The 23,944-nt window shown below is 40.7% G+C and overlaps 1 protein-coding gene across 2 annotated transcripts in view; it reads right to left on the bottom strand.

Annotated features, from left to right (window-relative positions):
- Positions 1-23,675, bottom strand: part of MAP3K1 (mitogen-activated protein kinase kinase kinase 1) — an 81,218-nt gene extending 57,543 nt beyond the window's left edge. Inside the window, exon 1 of one of the 2 annotated variants that reach the window (XM_047731687.1) lies at positions 23,170-23,675. In XM_047731687.1, the coding sequence (XP_047587643.1) occupies positions 23,170-23,651 (482 nt within the window). In that variant the 5' untranslated portion in view covers positions 23,652-23,675. Of the gene's footprint in view, positions 1-22,109; positions 22,589-23,169 lie in introns of those variants that run through there. The other variant, XM_047731688.1, reaches the window with a different exon arrangement.
- Between the last annotated feature and the right edge of the window lie 269 nt (positions 23,676-23,944).

The following is a 23,944-nucleotide window of genomic DNA, read 5'->3' as shown; positions in this document are numbered from 1 at the left end:
GGATATTTCTAAATATGTTCTGAAGTATTTTTCTAAAAATATGTAAAAACTTTGATACTTTATTATTACCAAGAAAGTACTCTTGGATCCCCTCCCCAGCTGCATCGCTACACCACACCTTCAAAATCAAAATCTGACTGGCCAGTCAGGTATGCATGCTGACCAAGTTAAAAATGGGACAATGACACTATTTCTATGAGGTAACTACACGTGACAATTAGGAAGGGGTAGAGAAATGTAAGGAACCCCAAGAGGGCCGGGAAAGAAAGCAATCTTCTGAACACTTGGGGCACGGAAAGTCACTTAAAAAAAGTGTTCCTTGTCATCTGTAGGCAAGTCCATAAAACATGAACAAACTGTGTACGTAGAAACCATGAAATGGGTTCCAAGCACACTTAAAACAAAACACTTATGTTTTGTGAGAACATAATCTCTATAAGAGCAGGGATTTTTTGTCTGTTCCATTGCTGGTGTATTCCTAGCACTTGGCACACAGCCAGATGTGTTGCTACGTTATGAACTATAATAACTTAAACACAGAGAAAATGCCCATCTACATATTTCATAACCATGGCAAACTTTTAATCACAGACTGGCTTCCTATTCACCATTCAGTGAAGTGCCCTCCAAGCCTCCTCCTCAAGAAATGTCAGTGTTTCAGAAAAAGCAAGCTCGCTACTTGAACAACAAAACCTCCTCTCTCTGCTCCATCTCTTCAAGCCTATAAGCATTCTTCCTTCTCCTAGCCTTCTAAACAAACTAACCAAATCAACCCTGAAACGCTTCTTTGCCTTTGCTAACCCGTAGGCTTTCTCCCTCTCCATGAGCTTCTCAAGAGGAGCCTGTGCTTCCTCACTGCTCTGTCACTCCCTAATGAAGCACAGCGGCGCTGATGCCCACCGCTCCACTAAAACTGCGGGTCAGGAGACACACACCACCAGCAGCACTGCTGCTGCTGACTGTTTTCTCCTTGGACAAAGTCCTCTCTCCTGCCTTTTGGGTGTCATCTGTCTTGTGACATCTCAGGCTCCTTTGCAGGTTCTCCTCTGCTCTCCTGCCAGGAAATCCTGGCACTCCTGAGAAGAAGGTATCTGAGCTAGGATTTCCCTACTATTTCAGAAGTCCACATATGAGCCAGGGCCTATCTGTAATGGAATTAAAATTGCCCCCAACAACTCCCCATTCATTCCTCAATCCTCAGCAACTATGGAAGATTCTGAGCAACCCAGGGTTCAGCTGAGCAAAGGTATCCTTTTTTTTTTTTTTTTAAAGATTTTATTTATTTGACAGAGAAAGACACAAAGAAAGAGGGAACGCAACGAGAGAGGGATCACAAGCAGGGGAGTGGGAGAAGGAGTCTTCCCGCTGAGCAGGGAGCCCAATGTGGGGCTCGATCCAGGACCCTGGGATCATGACCTAGGCCAAAGGCAGACGTTTAACAACTGAGCCACCCAGGCGCCCCTGAGCAAAAGTATCCTTACAAACACTTATGAGAAGCCATGAAACTTCAATTACAAAGTTGAAATTATTATAACTGTAATAGATATGATTAAGCATATCTTACTTTCCACAAGTTATTTTCTTAAAAGATGTATATAAATAAAACATACCTAATAAAATAACTTTTAGGAATTTGATGAATCATTCTTGCCTTTTTTCTTGGGGAGTGTGTGTATGTGTGTGCCAACTTACACTTTTTTAAGAGGTCTTTCTTAAGGCATAGCAGTATTTCTTCATCTTTTTTCTTCACTGCCTACATCATTTGTACACTAAAAGGATAATCAACAGGCAGCATTTATGAAGCTGTCCTCGTATCCAGCATAAGCATGAATACTGTCAAATCCAGGTAGAATGGACAACTACTCCTTTTTTCTCCAAGAGTTTTTCCTGAAACTAGCTACCAGGAGTCAATAGCTAGGGATCACAAGAAATGAATCATCTTCTTACCTCCTCAACTGAGTTCCTAGCACAGTATGCAAGTATGCCAGTAAATATGGACTGAGTTGAAATGATAATGTAAGTTTCTATAAGGAGCACATATGTAAGATTTATAGGTCAGCAAACATGTTACCATTATTTTTAAGAAAACAAAATAAGAGAATAACGTACATTCCTTGCCCTGAAGATTTCATTTTTACCTAAGTGGCGTTTCTATAGTTAAACTCAAAGATAATCTCCTTTGTTTGTGGGGGAGGCATAGGGTCAGGAAGATTACTGAATTCTCTCAAAGCCACTAAGCTCTTTTAATTATCAAAGAAGATGCCTGCTGAACACAAACTAAAGATCCCACACTTAGTAGGCAGGCATTTGTTAACTTATATTACAGATAAGAACAAACATCAATAAGAGAATAAATGGACTAGAATTCATTTAGGCATACCTGTATACTGGATGGTAGCCTTAGAAATTGACATCCTAACTAAACAGGAATAGTCAACAATTAAAATACACCTACTAAAAGAATGCTAAAGTCTGAATTGAACTTTAAAACCACTGGACATGAAAACTAGTTATTTTTTTCAGGACTCACTTATAAAGAGCTCTAATAACTACATTTAGGTATAAAGAAGTAAATTCCAAAATGTCTGAAACACCCAAGGCACCTTAGAGTATGCACTAGGACACTCAAGTGTAAGTTGAGGAGGGAGTATGTGCATGTATAGCAGAGAGTCAGACTTTTCACTGTGCCTCTTCCTGATTCACTTGCTTGGGGAGGCTAACTATTCTGAGGTATTCCCACCATCTGTAAAATGGGAATGATGGCTGTGTCCCAGGGTGGGGGGGAGATAAAGTCTGTATGTGCACTCTCTGAAGGGTGAAGATTCCACAGTATTAACGATGACCACTTTCAATGCACATGTGCCCCAAGCACATCTCCCATTCTGTGGACAAAGTTCTGTGTATTAATGAGTTCAACTACATTTGCAGCCTGGCACCTACTCTCTTCTCTAGCAGAGTAAACAATGAAGTCTAAATTTATTTGTGTTCACAGCTGGCTTTATTTTATAAGAACTTCACGTGACAATGAAAAATGTTAACATGGTTTACTGATGCTTCCTGTGTATTTTGGAAGACGTAAACATAATTTAAAAGTCACCACCAGATAGGATTTGTACTTCAATAAAAGCCAAGACAAGGAAATAAATAACGGATAATAACCCATGTGCTACTGTAACTCAAACCTATCCTGATTTAGTATGTATTTTTATATATATCATATATATATACATACACGCACACACACATACACACACACACATATATATACATATCGTGTGTATGTGTATGTGTGTGTGTGTATAAAAGATTATTTAAAGCTTAAGGGCATAGTCAAATTATGAGGGTTCACAGCCAGGCTTCACTGCCTAGCTAGCTGCCAAGTTACCTCATCTCTCAGAGTGTCTGCTTTCTCACTTGTAAAATGGGAATAAAACTGCACTTTACAAGGATAGTGCAAGGCTTAAGTGAGAGAAACTATATAATGCACCCAGTGGACAGGCATGGAGGAAGCAAATTATTATTGCTCTTTCCAGTGAGACCAGCACACAGGAGTACGGGACTGAACTATAATGAGCTGAGGGAACTCAGCACTGGCCAGCCACTGCAGCCTGGCACTCCAGGGCTCTGCTCACTCTGGCACTCCAGGGCTCTGTTGATGTAATGCCACTGTGATATTTAGAGAGGCAGGTGCTTGCACTCTGGAATTCTAGAGTGCTGGGACCATAAATCCTAGTGCATTATTTCTACCCTTTGAGAGCACTTTCATATACAATATCTCATGTGATCTTCTCAATTCTGGAGGGAATTGGAGAAGATCACGTAGGGAAGGTATTACTTCCAATTCACAGATGAGGACAAAGTCAAAGAGGTTGGAGTACTTGAGTCAATCTCCTGCAAAGTTGAGAAGACAGTACGGGGAACAGGCCAGATGGTGTGAGTCAATGCTAATACTTAGTCTACCACAATCAGCTCCTGGAGAGAGGTCAAATACCTTTCAGTTAAAGACATGTGAAAATTCCCTATACAATACCTGAAAGGGGAAAGAAGGAATCAGACATGTCCATAAGAAACTTGAATCTGAACTGCAATTTAATTAGGCTTTTAATTTTAACTGAAACAGGGAAGAAAGCCCAAGTTTTGTATCAGAATAACTTTGGTTTTCAAAGTATTTTCCACATTTTCTCACCTTTAAGTTGGGCTATTTGATTCCTGAGAGGTCAAAGAAGAAGTGTCATGGAATTCATTTGTTCCAAATTTTTTTCATTAGTCCTACATAAGCAATTGTTCAGTATCTTGAAAAAGACGAGAATATTCAAAGTTGTTTTTAATGTTTAAAGTTCTAAGAGAAAGAGTTAATGACTCCAAATATCATTTAATAAATGCAGAAGTGAATATGCTACCAATTTTTTGAAAGGGTAGTCCAAAGCCCCACTGACAGTCCAATTAAACTTGAATTACAAAATGAACAATTAGGAAAACATTAAGTTACAAATCAGGAGTTAACAAAAAATTAAGGTCTGAGTCTTCTGTGGTCCATCTCCCTCTGTCAGAATCTAACTACCTTGTAATAAATAAGCCTGATTCAAGTTTTGTAGTTCACTGGTTGTAAAGATTGACTCTAGCTGATGTGGCTACCAGTGCCTCCAGTAATGGTCCCTTCTTTTCCCCATCCACCCATTCCTGATCTAGTCTCCTAAAAAAGTTCCACTGGTGACTTCTATGCTCCAGCAAGGCAGAACAATAGGTCAGGTCAATATCCTGAGCGAGTATTATCCAAAAGCAACTCTGTGTTATCTGTAGTATCTTGAACTAGGGCAAGGAGTTCACCCCAGCCTCAGCTGCAGCAGAGCAGAGAACCCCTCTTTGCCCAGGATCCAGGGTGAGACCCAGTGATGTTTCCTTCCCAGACTTATAGGAGAGACCCCAAAATAACTACTGGGCTGCTGGGCAGAAAATGAAAGCCACAAGAGCTAAGAGTGCTGACTTCACAATTTCCTCCATGACACATAATCCTGGAGGAGAGGTGGTGATGGCTGTCAGGTCTTCACAGTGTCCAAACACCAGATTCTTTAACATCAGTCTAAAAACCCAGGATTTTATCCCATTTTCACAGGTAAAAGTGCTGTAGAAGAAAGAGCTAGAATGGTGAAATTATAAAATTTCCAAGGATATCTTCATGGTTAATGGAAAGAAGACAGAATATTGTATTTTAAAAGATTTGTTTCAGGTGGCTGACAAGGCATATGGAAAAAACTGAACATTTAAAATACATCCCTTAAGCAGAAACTTTTTATAAAACATAAGTGCTATTACCAATGTTTTTAATGCAGGTAATCTCCCTTAGTGCACTTAAAAAAAAAAAATCAATCCTAGATTAGGTATTTTTTTAAAAAAATCAATTAATTGATAGCATGCACTTTCCTAGGTCTTTGAGCTAAATTCTGTGACAGAGTTAAAAACAATCTGACTTCAGCCAATATAAAATGTAGCTCCTGTGCTCAAAGTAACATATTAGGGCAGAAGTAACTCGACAGCATGAGGACAGAAAATCAGCCTAGGAGTAAAAGTATGGGATAAGCAACTCAAAGCACAGAGCAGATTGACTGCAAAGGCAAACCCTATCAATGCTCAATAAATGATTTTTAAGATTTATTTTTTAATAAACAACTGAGAAATACATGAAAATGTATGAATGCAATGGCATTATAGGAAACTCGCTATAGCAAAGAACTCAGTTCTTTACTGAAGACCTTGTAATATCAAGTCTCAGAACAACTTGTCAGCATGAGTGAAAAGGCAAGACCTACACATGTGCTGGAGGCTGAGGGAGGGGTGAGGGATGTATATGTGTTACAGGCAGGGACTATGAAACACAGACAGAACTAAAAAAAAATAATTTCATCTTGGTTCAGTGTATGGTCAACCGTATTATCTACTCAGATAAGAAATTTCTACTAATTTATTTTTAGTAATTAAAACCTGCAACATTCACTATTTTAGGGAACCTTCACTAAGAATAAAGCATTATATTATACAATGTAATTCTGAGCACATTTCTTTACCAACTGCTGTATTTAGAGATAAGCTGACTTCAGACACTAATGGTTTTCTACCGTTCTACAAAATTTGGCCCAGGAAGTAAGCAGAGAAGAGAAAGGAAGAAGTTCTTGAGCATAAACCTTTTCTCTCTGGTGCCAAAACTGCCTTTATGGATCTAAGCCCCAAGAGGGAAGGCTTTGTTCTCATGCATCTTTGGCACTATTTAAAACTCCTAGCAAATCCTCCTGCAGTGGAGGGAATGTTCCACCATGCACTTATAAAACTGAAGGATGAGTTCAGTTTGCATTGTGCAAATGACAGTCTCACCTGCCTTATCAGTGGTAACAAAAACTATTGCGAGTTATCATAATCAGTCACAATAAGCTAGAAGAATGGTGCTAATGCAATAGAGACTCAAAAGAACCTGCTCTATTTCTCATCACAGCTCTGTCTGTGAATAAATCAGGTGCGTGTAGCATGTAATAAGTGCTCCCAGACGTGTGAATAACTGATCCCAACATTCAGAACTAAGTGTATGGGCTGTGATGGAAACAGGAAGGGTCAAGTATTCCTCACGACCAGGAATCTAAGACAAACAATATTACTGTTGGATGTGCTCAGCAATGAATTAGAAGCAGCTTTAGTTCTGTGTATGAAGAACAGCAATGGGCCAGAGTTTTCTGTGGATATGCTTAAGTTGGCACAATCACAATGATTAAGTCAGTTAAAAAATCCTATTCTACATCTACTTGAGAGTCAAATTTTTCTATAACCTGAGCCCCAAATTATTAGATTAAAAAAATTCACAGTGAAATTCATACTTACTAGGAACTGCCAACTCTTTTCAAAGTATGTGAAAATAACCCCGCCCAATACAATTAAATTTGAATTTTCACAATCAGGAAACAATACAACTAAGCATTCACCAAACAGCACATTTTAAAGTTTTTTTTTTTAAAGATTTTATTTATTTATTTGACAGAGAGATCACAAGCAGGCAGAGAGGCAGGCAGAGAGAGAGGAGGAAGCAGGCTCCCCGCGGAGCAGAGAGCCCGACGTGGGGTTTGATCCCAGGATTCTGAGATCATGACCTGAGCCGAAGGCAGCGGCCTAACCCACTGAGCCACCCAGGCGCCCCACATTTTAAAGTTTTAAGTAAAAAGGAAAGTATGTATGCATATGGCCATTTATGGGAAGAACTTTATAAACACAGGAAAAAGTCCAAGGAGAGCTTTGCTTATTAGAGGTTACCCCAGGGATATCCATCCTTATACAACTAAAGCTGAAGTAAAGAAAGACAATTTTTAACAGTATAGTTGCTTATTTTTTTTAAGATTTTATTTATTTGTCAGTGAGAGAAAGCACAAGCAGGGGGAGCAGCAGAAGGAGAGGGAAAAGCAGTTTCCCCGCCGAGCAGGGTTCTGATGTGGGGCTCAATTCCATGATCCCAGGATCACGACTTGAGCCAAAGGCAGCCAGTTAACAAACTGAGCCACCCAGATGCCTCCCAAAATTAGATTTCAAGTTATTTTCAAAATTCCGCTCTAACAGAATCTATTAAACACAAACGTGCTAACTACTCACAGTCCTAATTTCTCTCCACTTTGCAAAATACTATTCTCCCAGTATAGTTATAGGCTTTAAAAAAGTAAGTATTTTCTCTTCATTTAATGTCACTTAACAAACATTTCTTGTTTCTGAGCTTTCATCAATTCTCCTTTGTATTTCTCTTTAGAGCTGATATCCAGGTTTAAAATTCCAAGAGTCTGTAAGTTCAAAAAACTAAATGTTTCAATAATTATTACTAAAGATATACATAAGAGGTAATTTTCAAATTAGATTAGTGGAAAGTTGCTAGAACTTTAAGGGAACCAAGAGATGATGTAAGTCCTCTTCTTTTCACAGGTGAGAAAACCAAACCCAGGAGACCAGCCTTATGTCCTCACAAAGTGATGAGATCCCTGATCTATGTAGTACCAATGATATGCTTTATCCCTCAACACATAGTTTTGAAAGTTGTGTTTTCTATTATTTTAGCAAATAATTTCAAAATAATGAAGAAAATAAACTGCTCTCAAGATGATGTATAATCTATACACACTACTTTTGCTAAAGTAATGGCAACTGGTAAGGTAACCTTGAGTCTCTTAATTTCATCCTCATCTGTACAAAGTATTAATTAGTGAGTCTTCACAGTTACTTGCAGTGAAATTATTGTTAATTTCAGTTAATATTTACTGAGTAGTCTTCTGGGTCAAAAATCATGCTTCATTATCTCATCTAATCACTCCACTCACACCATTTTTGAGGTAGACATTTGAAGTTCAGAGTAAGTGACTTGCCCGAGTCCAGCAGTAGTAAGTGGCTAACAGGCCTGACTCTCAGGATGCAGGTTCCCAATCACTACACTGAGCCATCTCCAAAATATAAACACGCAGTTCCAAAACCACATTTCTGATGTGGATGGAATTTGTTTTACAGGAGAACACTTCCCAATTTGTGAACCTCTGAAACTGTGGGAGCTGTTGGCAGTGCAAAGAGCCACAGCTCCCAGACCTGAGGCTGCAGACTATCTCGCACCAGCTCTGATGTAACTCCTTTGGGCCTCCTAACCCAATTCCCAGCAACCTGTGATTAAAAGTCAAACTACAAAAGCTTTTTATTTTGTCCTAAAAACAAAGATCTAAGGACCCGCCAGTGGGAGCGATATGGAAGCAGAGAGCATGACTCTCTGGACAGAGACAGAAATCTTGTTCCCAGCTTCATTCCTGAGCCCCATCTACACCCTGCTCTCTACCCAGACAGAGCTATCTGAATTATACTTGCAGTTCTCCCTATTAGCAGAGAGGGCCTGCCCTCCCAACCCCTGTCACCCCAGCCATGAAACCTTCCTGCAAGCCCCTTTCACCTGCTTAATAACTCCGCATTCTTTGGGACTTGCCTCGGACTTCCCATTCCCCAGAATACCCTCCCTATACTGCCTCACTCCCAGCTGACTAAGGCCTACACACTCCTTGTCACCAGTACACTGTGACCTTGTTAAAGTCCTTCATACCTAGGCTTCATCCCTGCTGGGTTCCTAGCACCTTGGTGCCTGGCTCACAACAGTCACTCAAAGTGCTCCTGAAGGCACAGGCATTGGTGCCATCAGGGGGGTAAGAGCACTGGCAATGGGCATTCGCCCTGGCATGTTTACTACTCTGCCCTTTGGGTTCTCTCCAGAGAGTTCAGACCAGACAAAAAGAGATTTCAAGTGATCCCACAACTGACATGCCTATCTTCTATAGCCCATCAGCTTCCTGGAACCTTGCCTGAGGAGGCCCGGAACCGATATAAACCTTGTGATGATGTGCCCACGACACAGTCAAACCCTGTGCTTGCAGCATTTGAGCATGTTTGTTCTCTGACTGGAGATGGTCTTGGATTATTTTCAAAGACAGCAATACGTTGTGTGGCACCAAAATATTTTCCTGATATTGCACCTTTGAAATTTTAGTACAAATAGAAAAATCTGACTCATTTTATAATAATATATACTTTACAAACAACTCTGTAAACACTACTGTTCAGTGAGACATGACCATGTATATGCAGTGACAGAGGCAAAACCGAAGAGGTTTAAAAGTGGCAAATCTAATTCAGATACTGAAGAACTCAAAACCAAAGAGTTCAGCAGTAATGAGTTCCCAATACAGTAATGACTTCTGCAAATAGGCACATTTATATTTAGTAAAATGCCAATAATTCTTTATTGCAAAGAGAATGAAAACATATTTAAAAACGTCTCACAATGGAAATAAAATGAGTATTCCAGATAGGGGAAATGGCACACTGAGAAAAAAGAGGGTCAAGCTGGGAAAACAGTAATATGAGCATGGATGAACAAGGATGAACACGGATGTCTGGAGGAGGATGCCCTGAAAGGGGAGTGAAGAGGGGAGCAGAGCTGGTCACCAGAGGCTTCTGAGCTACAATAAGGAGTCTGGACTTCATTCAGAGGATGAGGGAAAGTTTCGTGGACAGAAGTGTCACGGTCCGACCTGCACTGTAGAAGCCCCACTCTAACCGCAGTGTAGGGAAAAGACAGGAAGACATGTCTAAAAGCAGTACGATGGTACAAAGGTATGAAGAAAGCTTTCCAAGAACTAGGATGAGGTGACAGAGGCGTGACCCTGCGTTAGCAGCTACGGTGTAGATTCCAAAGCCAGCAGAGAACTGGGAACACTAGAATTGGAGACTGCCTGGATGCTGAGGCTGAGAAAGCCAGTAGAGTAACAGCACAGTAATTAGGGGGATGGTGGCAGGAATTAACAGGCATCCCAAACAACCTGGAGGTCTGAGGGAGAGAATGGGAAGGCTGGGGAGGACAGAGGATCAGTTTGGACAGGTGGCAACTGCAGTGCCTGCCAGAGCCGTACCTTCGAGAGAAACTAACCTGGAGGCAGTTGGATGCAGGATTTTGTCACTGAGGCTAAGACATTCCAAGAACCAAAATATTAATGAGTCAGCAAACGTATAGTTAACAGTCTCGTGATATATTCTTTCTCTTTAGTCAATGACTTTCTTTTAATTTTTGTATAAAACTTGAAATGTGGCTATTCAGGAGTTTAGGCTCCTGGTGTTAAGAAAAGGATCTGGAATAAAGAAATGTATTTGTGGGGGGTGCCTGGGTAGCTCAGTTGTTAAGCATCTGCCTTCGGCTCAGGTCATGATCCCAGGGTCCTGGGATCAAACCCCGCATCAGGCTCTCTGCTCGGCGGGAAGCCTGCTTCTCCCTTTCCGACTCCCTCTGCTGTGTTCCCTCTCTTGCTGTGTCTCCCTCTGTCGAATAAATAAATAAATAAAATCTTTATTAAAAAAAAAAAAAAAGAAAGAAATGCATTTGGGAACTTCCAAATGCTTGAAAATTTAGTGTATGATAAAGGGGATATTTTTTGGTCAATTAACAGTGCTAGAACACCTAGTCATTTGGAAAAAATAAAGTTAGAGTCCTCTGTACCCCTTAAACTTCAGATGGATCAGAGGTTAAAGTATTTCTTTTAAATACATAAAATTAGGGGTGCCTGAGTGGCTCAGTTGATTAAGTGTCCAACTCTTGGTTTGGGATCAGGTTGTGATCTCAGGGTCGTGAGATCGAGCCCTGCATCAGGCTCCACGCTCAGTGTGGAGTCTGCTTAAGATTCTCTCTCCCTCTCCCTCCACCCACTGCATGTGCTCTCTCTCTCACTCAAATAATACATATAAATATATTTTTAAATACATAAAAATATTAGAAAATATTGGTGAATTGTGATAATTCTGCAATGGAGAATAATCATAGCTATTACTTACACAGGGTTTCCCATTCACCAAGCACTGTTTGAAGAACTATACAAAGATGAAGTCTATGCACCAACTATGAAGCAGTATCTTCATATCACAGTTAAGAAAACTGAAGTGAACTGCCTGGTTACCCTACCTGATAGTGGGGAAACTCTGATTAGAAATCACGTGTCTGTACTCTTAGATACTATGCGGCACTGCATCTCTAGGCCATTCTATAAGACCTAAACAGAAATAATGAAAAGAACGAACTGAAATTTGAAAAAAATAATTAAAGTTTCTCTATGGAAAAATACTGTAACTGAAATTCATAACTCACAACAGAAGTGGAGGAAAACAAATGCAATATATCTCAGAGCTAATATTCTAATATACCAAGGATGATTACAAACCAGTAAGAAAAAAACAAACAATTCTTACCCATGTGTGAAAGGAAATATACCAAAAAATATGAAACTGATGATAAACAGGACAAGTTGTACAATGATGCTAAAAAGCTAACAAACATAAATTAGAATAAGAAACCATCTTTCATCCACCAAACTGGCAAAAAATGAAAGACTGATGATATGCAATGTTGGCCAAAATGTGGGGCCATGGGCACTCTCACATACTATGAGGTAAATATAAACTGGTACAGTGTTTGACAGGGTACTTCAGCTACACAATCAAATTTTAAATAAGCATGTCCTTTGACTCAGCAATTCCACTTCTGAATATTTGTTTTACAGAACTATAAGCACAAATTTATGAAAATGTATATACAATGGTAGTCACTGAAGCTTAATTTACAAATCCAAAAACAAACTATATAAATGTCTAAAAACAGGAAACTGGCTAATGTGATATACATAAGATGGAGTATTATTCAGTCATTAAAAGGCTCTGTGTTTATCATGATAACAAAATATTGTCAAGAAAAAAGCAAAGGATAGTCTACAATGTACAGTCCTTTTTGTTAAATGATAAAGATACAATTTTTAAAAAATAAATTGTTCTGTTGCTTTCAAAAGGATTGGATAAGAATTTTATTAATGAAGTTTAATACTATAAATTCTGAATCCCAGAAACATTAGGACCTCATACAACAGCCTGGAGATGTCAGTGTACCAGAGTAATTGAAACCTATTTTCAAAATTCAAACACTAAAACTTTTTCAGGAATCTTAATATCTACATTAATCTGTCACATCTTTTATAAAATCTAAGTTTCAATAAATACACAAGAAGAATTTAAGAATACTAACAGAAATCCAAAAAATAAGAGATGTAGCCAATTTATTATCTTGAAGGAGAAAAAAGAAATGTGAAATGTCTGCTCCAAAACACATCATCTTAGCGCATACAGACATGAAGAATGTTTTTGCAAGTAATTAAACCAAAAACCTTGCAGTCATCAAGTAAATTGATCAATGTTATACAGTTGGAGCTTACTGCCTGACTCTTCACAGCCTCACTCGGAAAAAGGTCAGTGTATACCAGGGGTGGTGATTAATAAGTATCCTAAGGAAACTACAGGGTATAAAATGGCTCAGGCCAAGAAATAAAGCAAAAAAGATTTTCCCATACAGACAATCCACATGGCATTTCTAATGAGTACCCTCCAATTTTACGCAATTCTAAAGAACACTTCATTTATTCAGTATCATCAAGGCCATAAGACTATCTCTTCTAGGTAACTTAGAAGCTTACCACTTTAAGGATCAAAATACTTTCTACAACTATCTTGAATGGAAATCTTGCTTAAAATATAATAAGCCTTCTAGCTCAGTTCAGTGAGGAGACAGAAACAAAACCTTGTAATAATGAGCCACACTCGCCATTATAAAAACAATCCTGATCACACTCATTCTATCTACATAAGGAAATTGGTACTCAAAAAGTAATGTGGAAAGTTCTGCCATTTAATAAATTTATAATCTGAGAAGCTATCCAGATATGTGGAAATGAATGTTCTCACACCAGGTGTCCCCTGACACCAAGGCTATGGTGTCTTCTTCTCCCTCCCTCTCTCCTCTTATGGTAAGTTTCTCTCTATAACTGCGGCTATCAGGGAACCTGTCTCTTCCTCATACTGCTAGTCTAATTGGCTGCTTTTGATTGCAGTGTGTTGGGGATACCAAATGGATAAGACTACAAGAATAATATCTTAAATAAGTGTCAGTGAATTCTGAGCCAATGCCCTTGAACTTTTGTTAAGCATAAAATCAAAGAACTTCAAAGGACAGATTTTGTTACAGGCCCTCTGGCAGCTGAGAGCCTTTTTTCCTTAGTTCTTAGTGCTAAACCATGTTCTAGATAAGGCAGGCTGTAGGATTTAGTTACCACCAGTAAACTTTAAAGTGTTTTCTGTTACGTGGGCTCTTGGCTCCTAAGATTTCATACAGTATTTGCTTAGCAAATCTTTTCTTCAACACAAACGTGAACTTCTATTTACTCTAAGATGAATTAATAACAAATTAATAAATTTTGCATGACAGTAGGGTTATTGGGAAAAGAAGTCCGTAAGTAGTATTTTAAGTTTACATTATAAGTACTTGAAAGAGGAATAATTACATTAATGCATCATAACACCTTTTTGAGTATATTTATACTTAAGATGTAAATACACTCAAAAAATAAATACTCAAGAGACAAGAACTCTAAAATGGCATCTTAAGTTTACATAACATTCTGAGAATTTGAAAAAATGAGTCATTACATTAATGCATAACACCTTTATGTGTATATTTATATATATATGAATATGAACATGATTACTGATATCATATATATATTATATATATATATCATATATATAAATATATATACACACCCATTTTCATCTCCCTAGTAAGTGCAAAAGAATTACATACAGATAGTAAACTCTTCCAACACAGTACAGCAGTCTCTCCTTATCCACTAGGGACACGCTGCAAGACCCCAGGTGATGCCTGAAACCACAGACAGTTCTGAACCCTATATATACAATGTTTTTTCCTATACATACATACCTACGATAAAGTTTAATTAATAAATTAGGCACAATAAAAGAGTAACGATAACTGATAAAATAGAACAATTATTACAATATATTTTTAAGAAGTTATATGAACGTGGTCTCTCTCAAAATCTTACTGTACTGGTCTCTCAAAATCTTACTGTACTGTACTCACCCTTCTTATGATGATGTAACATGATAAAGTGACTACACCATGACATGAAGTGAATGATGTAGGCATTGTGATGAAGCATTAAGCTACTAGTGAGTTTCTGATGACAGTGTCAAGAGGAGGATCATCTGCTTTCAGACTGTGACTGACTGCAGGTAACCAAAGCCTCAGAAAGTGAAACCATGTAAAGGGGAGGCAGGGACTACTAAATAGCTATTTCCTCCATGCCACATTAAGCTGTCCTACCTCACTCACAGCACCTGGCATGTCTTATAGTCCGGATACCTCCCAAAGAATCTATCACAAACTGAGAATTAGGACATACCCATCATCTAGGCTTTTGCTGTTTAATCCTGTCTCAGCTAGGTCCTAGGCAAGTCTAACCAAAGGTGAAGAACAAACGATCTATGAGGTTGAGCTTGTCATGTCATTATTATCCTCACTCATTTATTCCACAAATATTTACCAACAGGCTACTCTGGGCCAGGCATTTTGCTAGGTGCTGGGTTGCTATCCAGCCACAGGCACTGCCCACTCAGGTCTTAAAGTCTTCTGGAGAAGATAGTCATTTATCAGATGAGATAATAAATGTAAAATCACAACACTGAGAGTAAGGACACTGTACTATGAAGCCAGTCTGGGAGATGAGGGAAGAAAAGCTTCCCTGAGGAACTAACAGTGAGCTAAGATTTGAACAATGAAGTGCTGACTTGGGACTGGGGAAAGTGTTCCCGGCAGAGGGAGCAGGCAGTGCATGCCAAGGCCCAATGGCAGGAGGTAGTATGCTGAGTTTGAGGAAATGAAAGAAGGTAGTCTTGCAGAGAACAAGGGCAAGTGTGATCTGAGATGGGCCTAAAGAGGCACACAGGGGCCAGACAGGTCAGGGACTGGGTAGGGCATGTTAAGGATTCTCTAGTCTTTAACCAAAAGGCAAGCTTTGGAAAGTTTTTAGATTTAATCTTATTTGCATTTCTAGAGGAACACTGTTATAATCAGGTTAACACTTTGAAATGATCACTCTGGCCATATAATATGGAGGACAGACAGGAAGGGAGAAAGCAGGATACAGGGAACAAGTCAGGAGGCTACTACATTAGTCCAAGAAAGAGATCATGCAAGCCTGGCCTAGGGATGTGGCAACATGTCAAATCCCTAGCCTCTGATGGTGGACTAAATAACAAGGAGTGCTCAAGGGTAACTCCTAGGTTCTGGTTTTGCCATTTCATGAGCAAAAAATACAACAGTAGGACAAAGTACAGGGAAAACCCTGAATTTGATTTTAGATATCTGAGTATGGCTATGTCACACAGACAGGTGTAGGTCTGGAGTTTAGGAGAGGTCATGGCTAGGAAAACAAATTCTGTAATCACTTGTGAATGGTCAATAACTATCTAAAGGCATTAATGGTGGGAATGGAGAAGACAAAATGACAAAAGCCCTGGGATCACCCTAAGGATCTCTTAATATTTACGTTCAAGTGGGTGATGATGGGCCACTAAAGAAAAACTGCCAAGGTCAAAAAGAAAATCAGGAGGAGTGCCTGGGTCACTCAATCAGTTAAGTGTCTGCCTTCAGCTCAGGTCATGATCCCAGAGTACTGAGATCAAATCCTGCATTGGGCTCCCTGCTCAGAGGGAAGCCTGCTTCTCCCTCTCCTCCCTGCTTCTGCTCTATCTCACTATCTCTGTCTGTCTCTCAAAAAATAAATAAAATCTTAAAAAAAAAAAAAGAAAGAAAATCAGAAGGGTTACCCATTAGTTCAAATAACTAGTCATTTCAAATATCAGAAACTCAGTTTAAGCATGGCTCTAATTACTATGAAACTATACTTAGCTAGTAAACTAAGTATTTTAAGTTTTATGTTATATAAAAGCAGTCAATATTATCAACCACTGATTGCTAAATACCAACTACTGCAACTATGTATCAACATAAGAAACAGATCTGCCTTCAAAACTTGCCTTAAACTAGACCATGGTTAAAATCACATCAGAGTAAATTATTGTGATCTTCAGATATAGTAATTTAAAAATTACCACTTCAGGAAAATTAATTCATCCTAACATTTATGGGCACCTAATATCCATGGGTGTCAGACACTAGTCTAGGTACTAGGCAGTGGTATAAATAGTAAAACAGAGTTTCTCATTTGCTAACAACTGATATTTAGTATTAGAATGCTGTAGAACAGTTTAAGATTTGATAATATATCAGTTAAATGACTATTTAGGCAATAACAAAAGGTAATGATCATGTCTATTTGTTAAGAGTAAAGTCTCCGGGATGCCTGGGTGGCTCAGCTGGTTGGACGACTGCCTTCGGCTCAGGTCATGGTCCTGGAGTCCCGGGATCGAGTCCCGCATCGGGCTCCAGGCTCCGCGGGGAGTCTGCTTCTCTCTCTGACCTTCTACTCGCTCATGCTCTCTCTCACTGTCTCTCTCTCAAATAAATAAATAAAATCTTAAAAAAAAAAAAAGAGTAAAATCTCCACCCAATATCAACTATCTCCTTATTCCATATCCACTCACCAGCACTATACTTTCATGTGATAACTAAGTTAATGCACGAACTACAGCACTGTGTAAGCTTCCTCATCTTCAAGAGGTCTGATGCCTCTTTAATAATTCCTGGGTGTCAGACTGTACTCAGAAATATATGCTTGGTGGGTATTAATAACTTAACAGTTATTGGCACTCTATGACAACTCAATCTATTAAACCAAACTAACCAGACTGGTATTCCAAAGGACTCAATCATTAACAATACAGAACTCCCTTCCATACCTAAACATACCTAAACCAACTGTGACATGCCATAGAGTAAATGAAGATAAGTATTATTTTTATTATCTTACACTCAAGAGCTATGTGACATTTCCTAACGTTTTCTTTCCTTTTTTTTTTTTTTTTAAAGATTTTATTTATTTATTTGTTGGAGAGGGAGAGTCAAGCAGAGGGAGCAGCAGCCACCTAGGCATCCCCTAACATTGTTTTCTTAACTAGCAGAGTTGCTGTTACTAATAACAAAGACTAAATTTTAAAACCACCATTGGTATATGTTGAGTTTCTTGCTCTCCATACCCCCTTTTAATGTTCTCTTTCAAGAAAGGAAAAAAAAAATCACATCTGAACTTGCAGTTCTGTACATATTCCTCTTAAGAGTGTGGACAGATACTGTTTGAAATTAATCTATATCTAGATTGCTTTTTCCATTACTCTGGAAATGGAAAAACTACAGCCTATACCTGTCCTAAGAAAGGCAAAAGAGACCAAAGGAAAGGAGCCAAAACTCTGAGAACAAATATACAAGCACAAAGAACAAAGCCACCACCCTTAACTACTAACCTGGAAGGCCAGTTAATTCCTCAGTAAGTTAGGGAGATACCACTGTAGTCCTGTAGTGAATACAGGACTGTGCATGAGACTCAAAGCACTAGTTTTTAAACTGGGAATCTCTCTGTATTTCCATCTCTCTTAAAGGACTTAATATAGTACTGTTAAACATGTTCATACTAGACCCCTACCAAAAGAAACAGCAGCCATGCATCAATGATCTTTTTCTCTACCACTCAGACCATCATCATATAGAGATTTGTAAACCTTGGATGAATGAAATAAAAAACAAAGGAGCAAGGTACCACTATACTGGAACAGCTTCTTTCCATGTGTGATGATTAAGATTCATGAGTAATGTTAATTTTACCTTATTTCCCTCCACTTATAATAAAGTACAAATAAAAAAAAAATCTAACACTCAGCCTGAATCAATTTTTCTCCTTGCCTAACACAATAAGGTGATTTAAGTACAGTCTACTTGTATCACACATACAAGGCCAGGTTATAGAAAGCTATGCAGTATATACATATAAAGGAACAAATATATTGGCAATGGCACTGGGTAGAGACCTATCTATTATGTTTATTATGAGTCCTGCAGAGCAAATTCTTCCTAAAAAATTATCAATTAATTTAATTATTAATTTGGAAAAATAAAACCAGCACAGATGGTAGAAAGAAATGAACTATGGAGTCAGACAAACATAGCTCTGTCTTCTAGTTATGTGATCACAGGGCTTTAGCATCACCAATGAGTTTCCCTCTCTTGAAAACAGAAATTATGGGGCACCTGGGTGGCTCAGTGGGTTAAAGCTTCTGCCTTCGGCTCAGGTCGTGATCCCAGGGTCCTGGGATCGAGCCCCGCGTCGAACTCTCTGCTCCGCAAGGAGCCTGCTTCCTCCCCTCTCTCTCTCTGCCTGCCTCTCTGCCTACTTGTGATCTCTCTCTCTCTCAAATAAATAAAATCTTTTAAAAAAAGAAGAAAAGAAAACAGAAATTATAATATTGGCCTTGGAGGGCTGTAGTGGTAATGAAATGAGATACTACATATAACTGGCCTAACCTGCAGAAGGCAAGAAAGGTGACTACATAAAAGGAATCCAAACATATCTGTACACTCAATGAACATATTTTAGCCAGGGCTAAAATCCTCTTATAATCTTGCTATAAGAAGAGCACCTGACTAATCCCATTGTTTTGCAACATTTACTTTAACTCTGTTCCTGATTACTTCTTTCATGTTTAAATATGTTCTTAAAATGGGGCGCCTGGGTGGCTCAGTGGGTTAAGCCTCTGCCTTCAGCTCAGGTCATGATCTCTGGGTCCTGGGATCGAGTCCTGCATCAGGCTCTCTGCTCAGCAGGCAGCCTGCTTCCCCCCTTTCTCTCTGCCTGCCTCTCTGCCTGCTTGTGATCTCTCTCTCTCTCTGTCAAATAAATAAATAAAATCTTTAAAAAAAGTTCTTAAATTCTTTGTTAATGACAACTTGGGTCTGTTCCTAAAACTGCACATTTCTTCATGTTAATCTTCTATCCATTTACATTTTTAAGTAGCTCTAACTTTTGACTTGGAATATAAAAAGAGGCAAGGACTGAGGAAAACCAACACGTCTAAGGAATATACTTGGTATATCTGATATAAGCAGTATTCTTCAGGTCAGAGGTGCGATATATGCAATATAGTGTAGTTCTTCAGCAGCCTCTGGAGACCATTACTTTTCCATGCCATGTTTTCTACTGCCTCCTTTACAGAGAGTTAACTCTCAACCCAAGAAAATGGGTAACAAATGCAAAAACTGTGCTTTCTCAGAGTACTTCTGAATGCTCCATATTTTCCCTCAGGGGAATCCATTCACCATTAACTGCTTTGCCACCCCATTATTTCTTCTTCTGGAATGCTTATAGACAGTGTCAAAGACTGATGAGCAGAAAGCCTAGGCAAGCTGTAGCTGGTTATTTTGCTCTCTTGAAAACAAAGAACACTCCTTTCTCTACATGTTTTGAAATCTTCAAGTCAGTAAGTCAATGACCATTTTTAAGACATGCAACATATGTTCGAGGTGCTACAGAAGACGGGAAAGAGTATCAATGAACAGGGCTACTTCCTGGTTTTTGTATCTAACAAAATGGAGTTATTATAGTGTATTGGAAATCATACATTAAGGAATGTTGGTTAACCAGTCACCCTTGCCAAAATCAGATATGAAAAGAAAACAAAAGTTGGCAACAACGATAGCTCTGATATTTTTCTTTCAGAATTACATTTAATAAGGTTAAATATAATAAAGAGTGCATTAATGTTCCTACTTGATTTAAAATAGAATCTGTAGAAAATTCATAACTATAAAACTTACAAATTCATGTAACCTAACTTATGTAACTACTTCTATTGTTTCATAAAATCACCAACTTAATTTTTTACAACTTATTTTTAGGTAATATGTTCCTATATCTTCTCTAGTAAAAAGTCACTAAACTGTATTTTTAACCTAGCAGCTTCTAAAAGGAAGTGAAAGCTGAAGGCTATATGAGGATATAAAAGCAGCCTATGAAATGGTTTTAGTTTTAAACAAAAACTAACATTAACAAGTACAGCATATCTTGTTCTTTCATGGGGCCAGCAAATTGATAGTTAGGGATTTTTTAAGTTACAAAAATAGGATAGAGTAATTATATCTACCAAACACAACAGCCTTTTCAATGGAAAGCAACACTGTAATTTTTCTTCAGAAATAATAGGTAGGGAAAAAAGTTCCTAATTCTATAATATAAGTTAAAATTCCAAACCCTTGGGCGCCACTTACAGGCACAAAACTTTCATTGATTTCAATTATTACACTAAAGGAGAGGGACAGACAAAATCTTATTTAATGAGTATGACTTACACAATTTATATTTCACAAATATGTTTTCCATATTTTCAGTTTCTACATCTAAAGAACAAAAAAACTGAAGGAAATTCTGAAATTAAAAATCACAGAATTCTCTTTTAAAAAATCCAAAAGGTCTTTAGACAGAAGGGAACTCCAGACCCATACTACTGGAACACAAAAATACTTCAAAATCTCGATGCCATATTTTCCTCAAAAAAGTATAAATAAAACTACTGTCAAAAAAGTAAAATATAAAGTTCACTGAGCTCTTTTTAGTCATTGTTTATACCAATAGATGCAAATGAATTTCAACTCCACAGACAAGGAAGTGGAAGGAAAATCACTGTATTTTCAAATTGAGGAAATCAACATTTTACTATAAATGAAGTCTGTAGGTATTACATTTGGGGTGAACAAACAGCATTCTGGCTAGTGAAATTCATTTTTAAAAAATGATTATGCTGATTAGCTCATTATTTCATACACTGCAATACAATCCACTCCTTCAACAAAGAAGGCAAAAACACCTACCTTACAACATGCAAAAATTAAACATGGATTATTCAGTTCCTGAATTCTGCCTCCATCTTAGTCCTCTTATTTTGTGTGGAAGCAACTCTAAACAACTTCTATAATTATTTTTACAGTGGTCGCTCCTCTACTATATTCATAGCTCATTAAAAGGACTAGAATGCTGACACTAAGTTATTTACTGTATTCAAAAAGCTGCTCTCATAAGAACAGACAAAATTAACTTCTAATATTAAAGTTTAATATTTTTATATGGAGCTCATTTGTAGTACCAACTGTCTTCAAAGAATTAGTCTAGTGAGATTTTAAATCCAATCTTCACAGAAGCAGGAAGGTGTACAGAAACCTAGCTCTTGTTACACAAAGTTGTATTTACAAGTGCACACAAAATTATCACAGCCACAAATCTCCTTTCCTCTCAAGACTGCCATGGCAGTGTTGACCAAAATTTTTAGGTTTTTTTTTTGGGGGGGGTGCAACTTCCTGGTAATAAATGAACAGTGGTTTTAATAAATAAAAATTTAAGCTCAAAAAAGTGCCAAAGCACTTTAGATAATTAACCCAAACCAAGGATTCCTACTGTCAAAGTCGTCTCACAAGGGGAACAAATATAAGACACAGTCTTTAAAATACCCGGAATAAAGGTCAGGAAACTCTACAGGGCAACGGTTAACTATCAGAAAAACATTTCCAGCAACTCAAAATACTCATCAAGACTATGCTATGCAAACACTAGTCAGATTTCCTAAAAAGAAGGATTACGACTGTCACACTTAAAAGAATTTCCTTTAATGTAAAGATTTCCAGTTGCCAAAAAAGGGTCAGGCCGAGAACGGCTGGTCTGTTACCTTACACGTACCGTAATGCATAGGCACGTAGGACCTCTGAGCCGAAGCCCACTGCACTGTGGTCCCTGGAATCTCGCAGCCGGCGGGTAGCCCGCTCGCTCAGCTAGCTGCACGGAGCAGGAAGCACCGCACCCCAGCCACGGTCCCCAGCCACGCCGGAGAGGCTGCGGGGAGCAGTCCCCACTGCTTTGAAACTGAATGGCTGACACATCCGGTCCTGGCTCTTACACCACTCCGCCAAAAGCAAACTTCAAAGGCCAAATTCAAACTCCAAACAGAAGTCACTCAAGTCTTAGTGGCGCTGTGCGCATTCCCAAGAACATGTGGAGCCCCTTGAGGGACGCAGTGAGAGAACCCAAGTCCTAAAATACTTCAAATCCCCGAGTTTGCAGCCTACCCGCCCACACCGCTTTGACAGGCGTTACGGAGCCTTCCACCCCGAGAGCCCTGCGGTCGTGCTGCCTTCGGCCGATTCCCGGCCCGAGTACCTGACAAGGGGCTCTGCCTGTCAAGGTCCGGTATACCTCGCGCCCCAGCACCCCCACCCAGCCTAGGGCTGGGCTCCGCACCCACTCCGCCCCCTTTTTGACCACCGCCTGCCTGCAGGCTCGGGCCTCACCCCCAGCAATCCCGGGACTCTTCTCCGGGCGCCGCCGCTGGGCTCTTGCCCGCCCCCCGGCCCAGTCCGGAGGGCAGCGCCAGGGTCCCGAGCCGGGTCACTTCGGAGAGTCCCGATTCCGGGAGCCCTACAAAGCCAGCCCAGGGCCCCACACCTTATCTCCACCGGTCCCTGCGGCGCGGCTCGCACGCCTGTCACATGTCTGCAAACAATAACAAACTCTCCGGCACGTCCCCGCCCCGGGTCCCCGTTCCGTCCCCCAAGCCAGGTCCGGGCCGCCGCTCGACGCCGGAGGGGTCAAAGGGGGTGCCCGAGGGCTCGAATCCCGGCGAGCGGCGCGCAGCCTCGCTGCGCGGAGCCCCGGGACGCAGTGCGCGGTGCCCGGGATTCATTCATTGCCCTCGCCCGCCCGCCACCCAAGTCCTCGTCGCGTTCCCGGCCGCGCTACTCACCCGGCGGGGGCCGCTGCAGGAGGCGGCTCGGCGGCGGGCGTCCGCTTCTCCCCGGGCTCGGCCCCGGCGGGGCTCGGGGCGCCGCTGTCCTGGGCGGCCGCGGGCTCCAGAGGGTGGGCGCCGCCACGGTTCGCGACTCCGTGAGGCTGCGGCACCGCCACAGGCTGGAAACCGCTCCCGCCCGCCGCCGGGTCCGAGGGCTCTGGCGACGGGGAAGTGGAAGAGGACGACGGCGAGGCGGCGAGGAAGAGCGGCGGCTCCGGTAGCTGGTCCAGCTCCACACTCCGCACTTTGCGCAGCTGCCGCCGCCGCCAGTCAGCCCGCTCGCGGCCCCCACTGCCCGCCTCCCGCAGCAGTCCCGCGGCTGCCGCGGGCGCGCTGCTCGCCTTGAGAGCCCCTCCGCCGCCGCCCGCCTCGGGGCTAGCCGCCCCGGCGCCCGGGAATCCCGACGACGAGGCGCGATTCCCCGCCGCCGCCGCCATTTTCTCTCGCGGGCTACATTCGCTCGGCCCCTGCGAGGGAGGGAAGGGGCGGGGAGAGTGCAGGGGGAGGGCAAACCGGCGGGCGCTGCGCCGCTAGCGTAGGGCCGCCTGCGCCAACTGCGTGAGCACGGCCCGCCGGAGGCTTGGCCTGGACCGTCGGGCAGGCGCACCGGGTTCCGCTGGGCCGGGTTGGTGGGGAGATGGTGGGGCGGGGTGGGGAGCAGGTGGAAGGAGTAGGCTGTGCGCCCCGCGTCGCGCACGGGCCGTCGAAATGGGCTGGGACGTAACCGCCG

This window comes from Lutra lutra, chromosome 5, assembly GCF_902655055.1.
Source record: "Lutra lutra chromosome 5, mLutLut1.2, whole genome shotgun sequence".
Taxonomy (NCBI): Eukaryota; Metazoa; Chordata; class Mammalia; order Carnivora; family Mustelidae; genus Lutra; species Lutra lutra.
The sequence above is the reverse complement of the archived record's forward strand: the minus strand, read 5'-3'. Positions and strand labels throughout refer to the sequence as shown.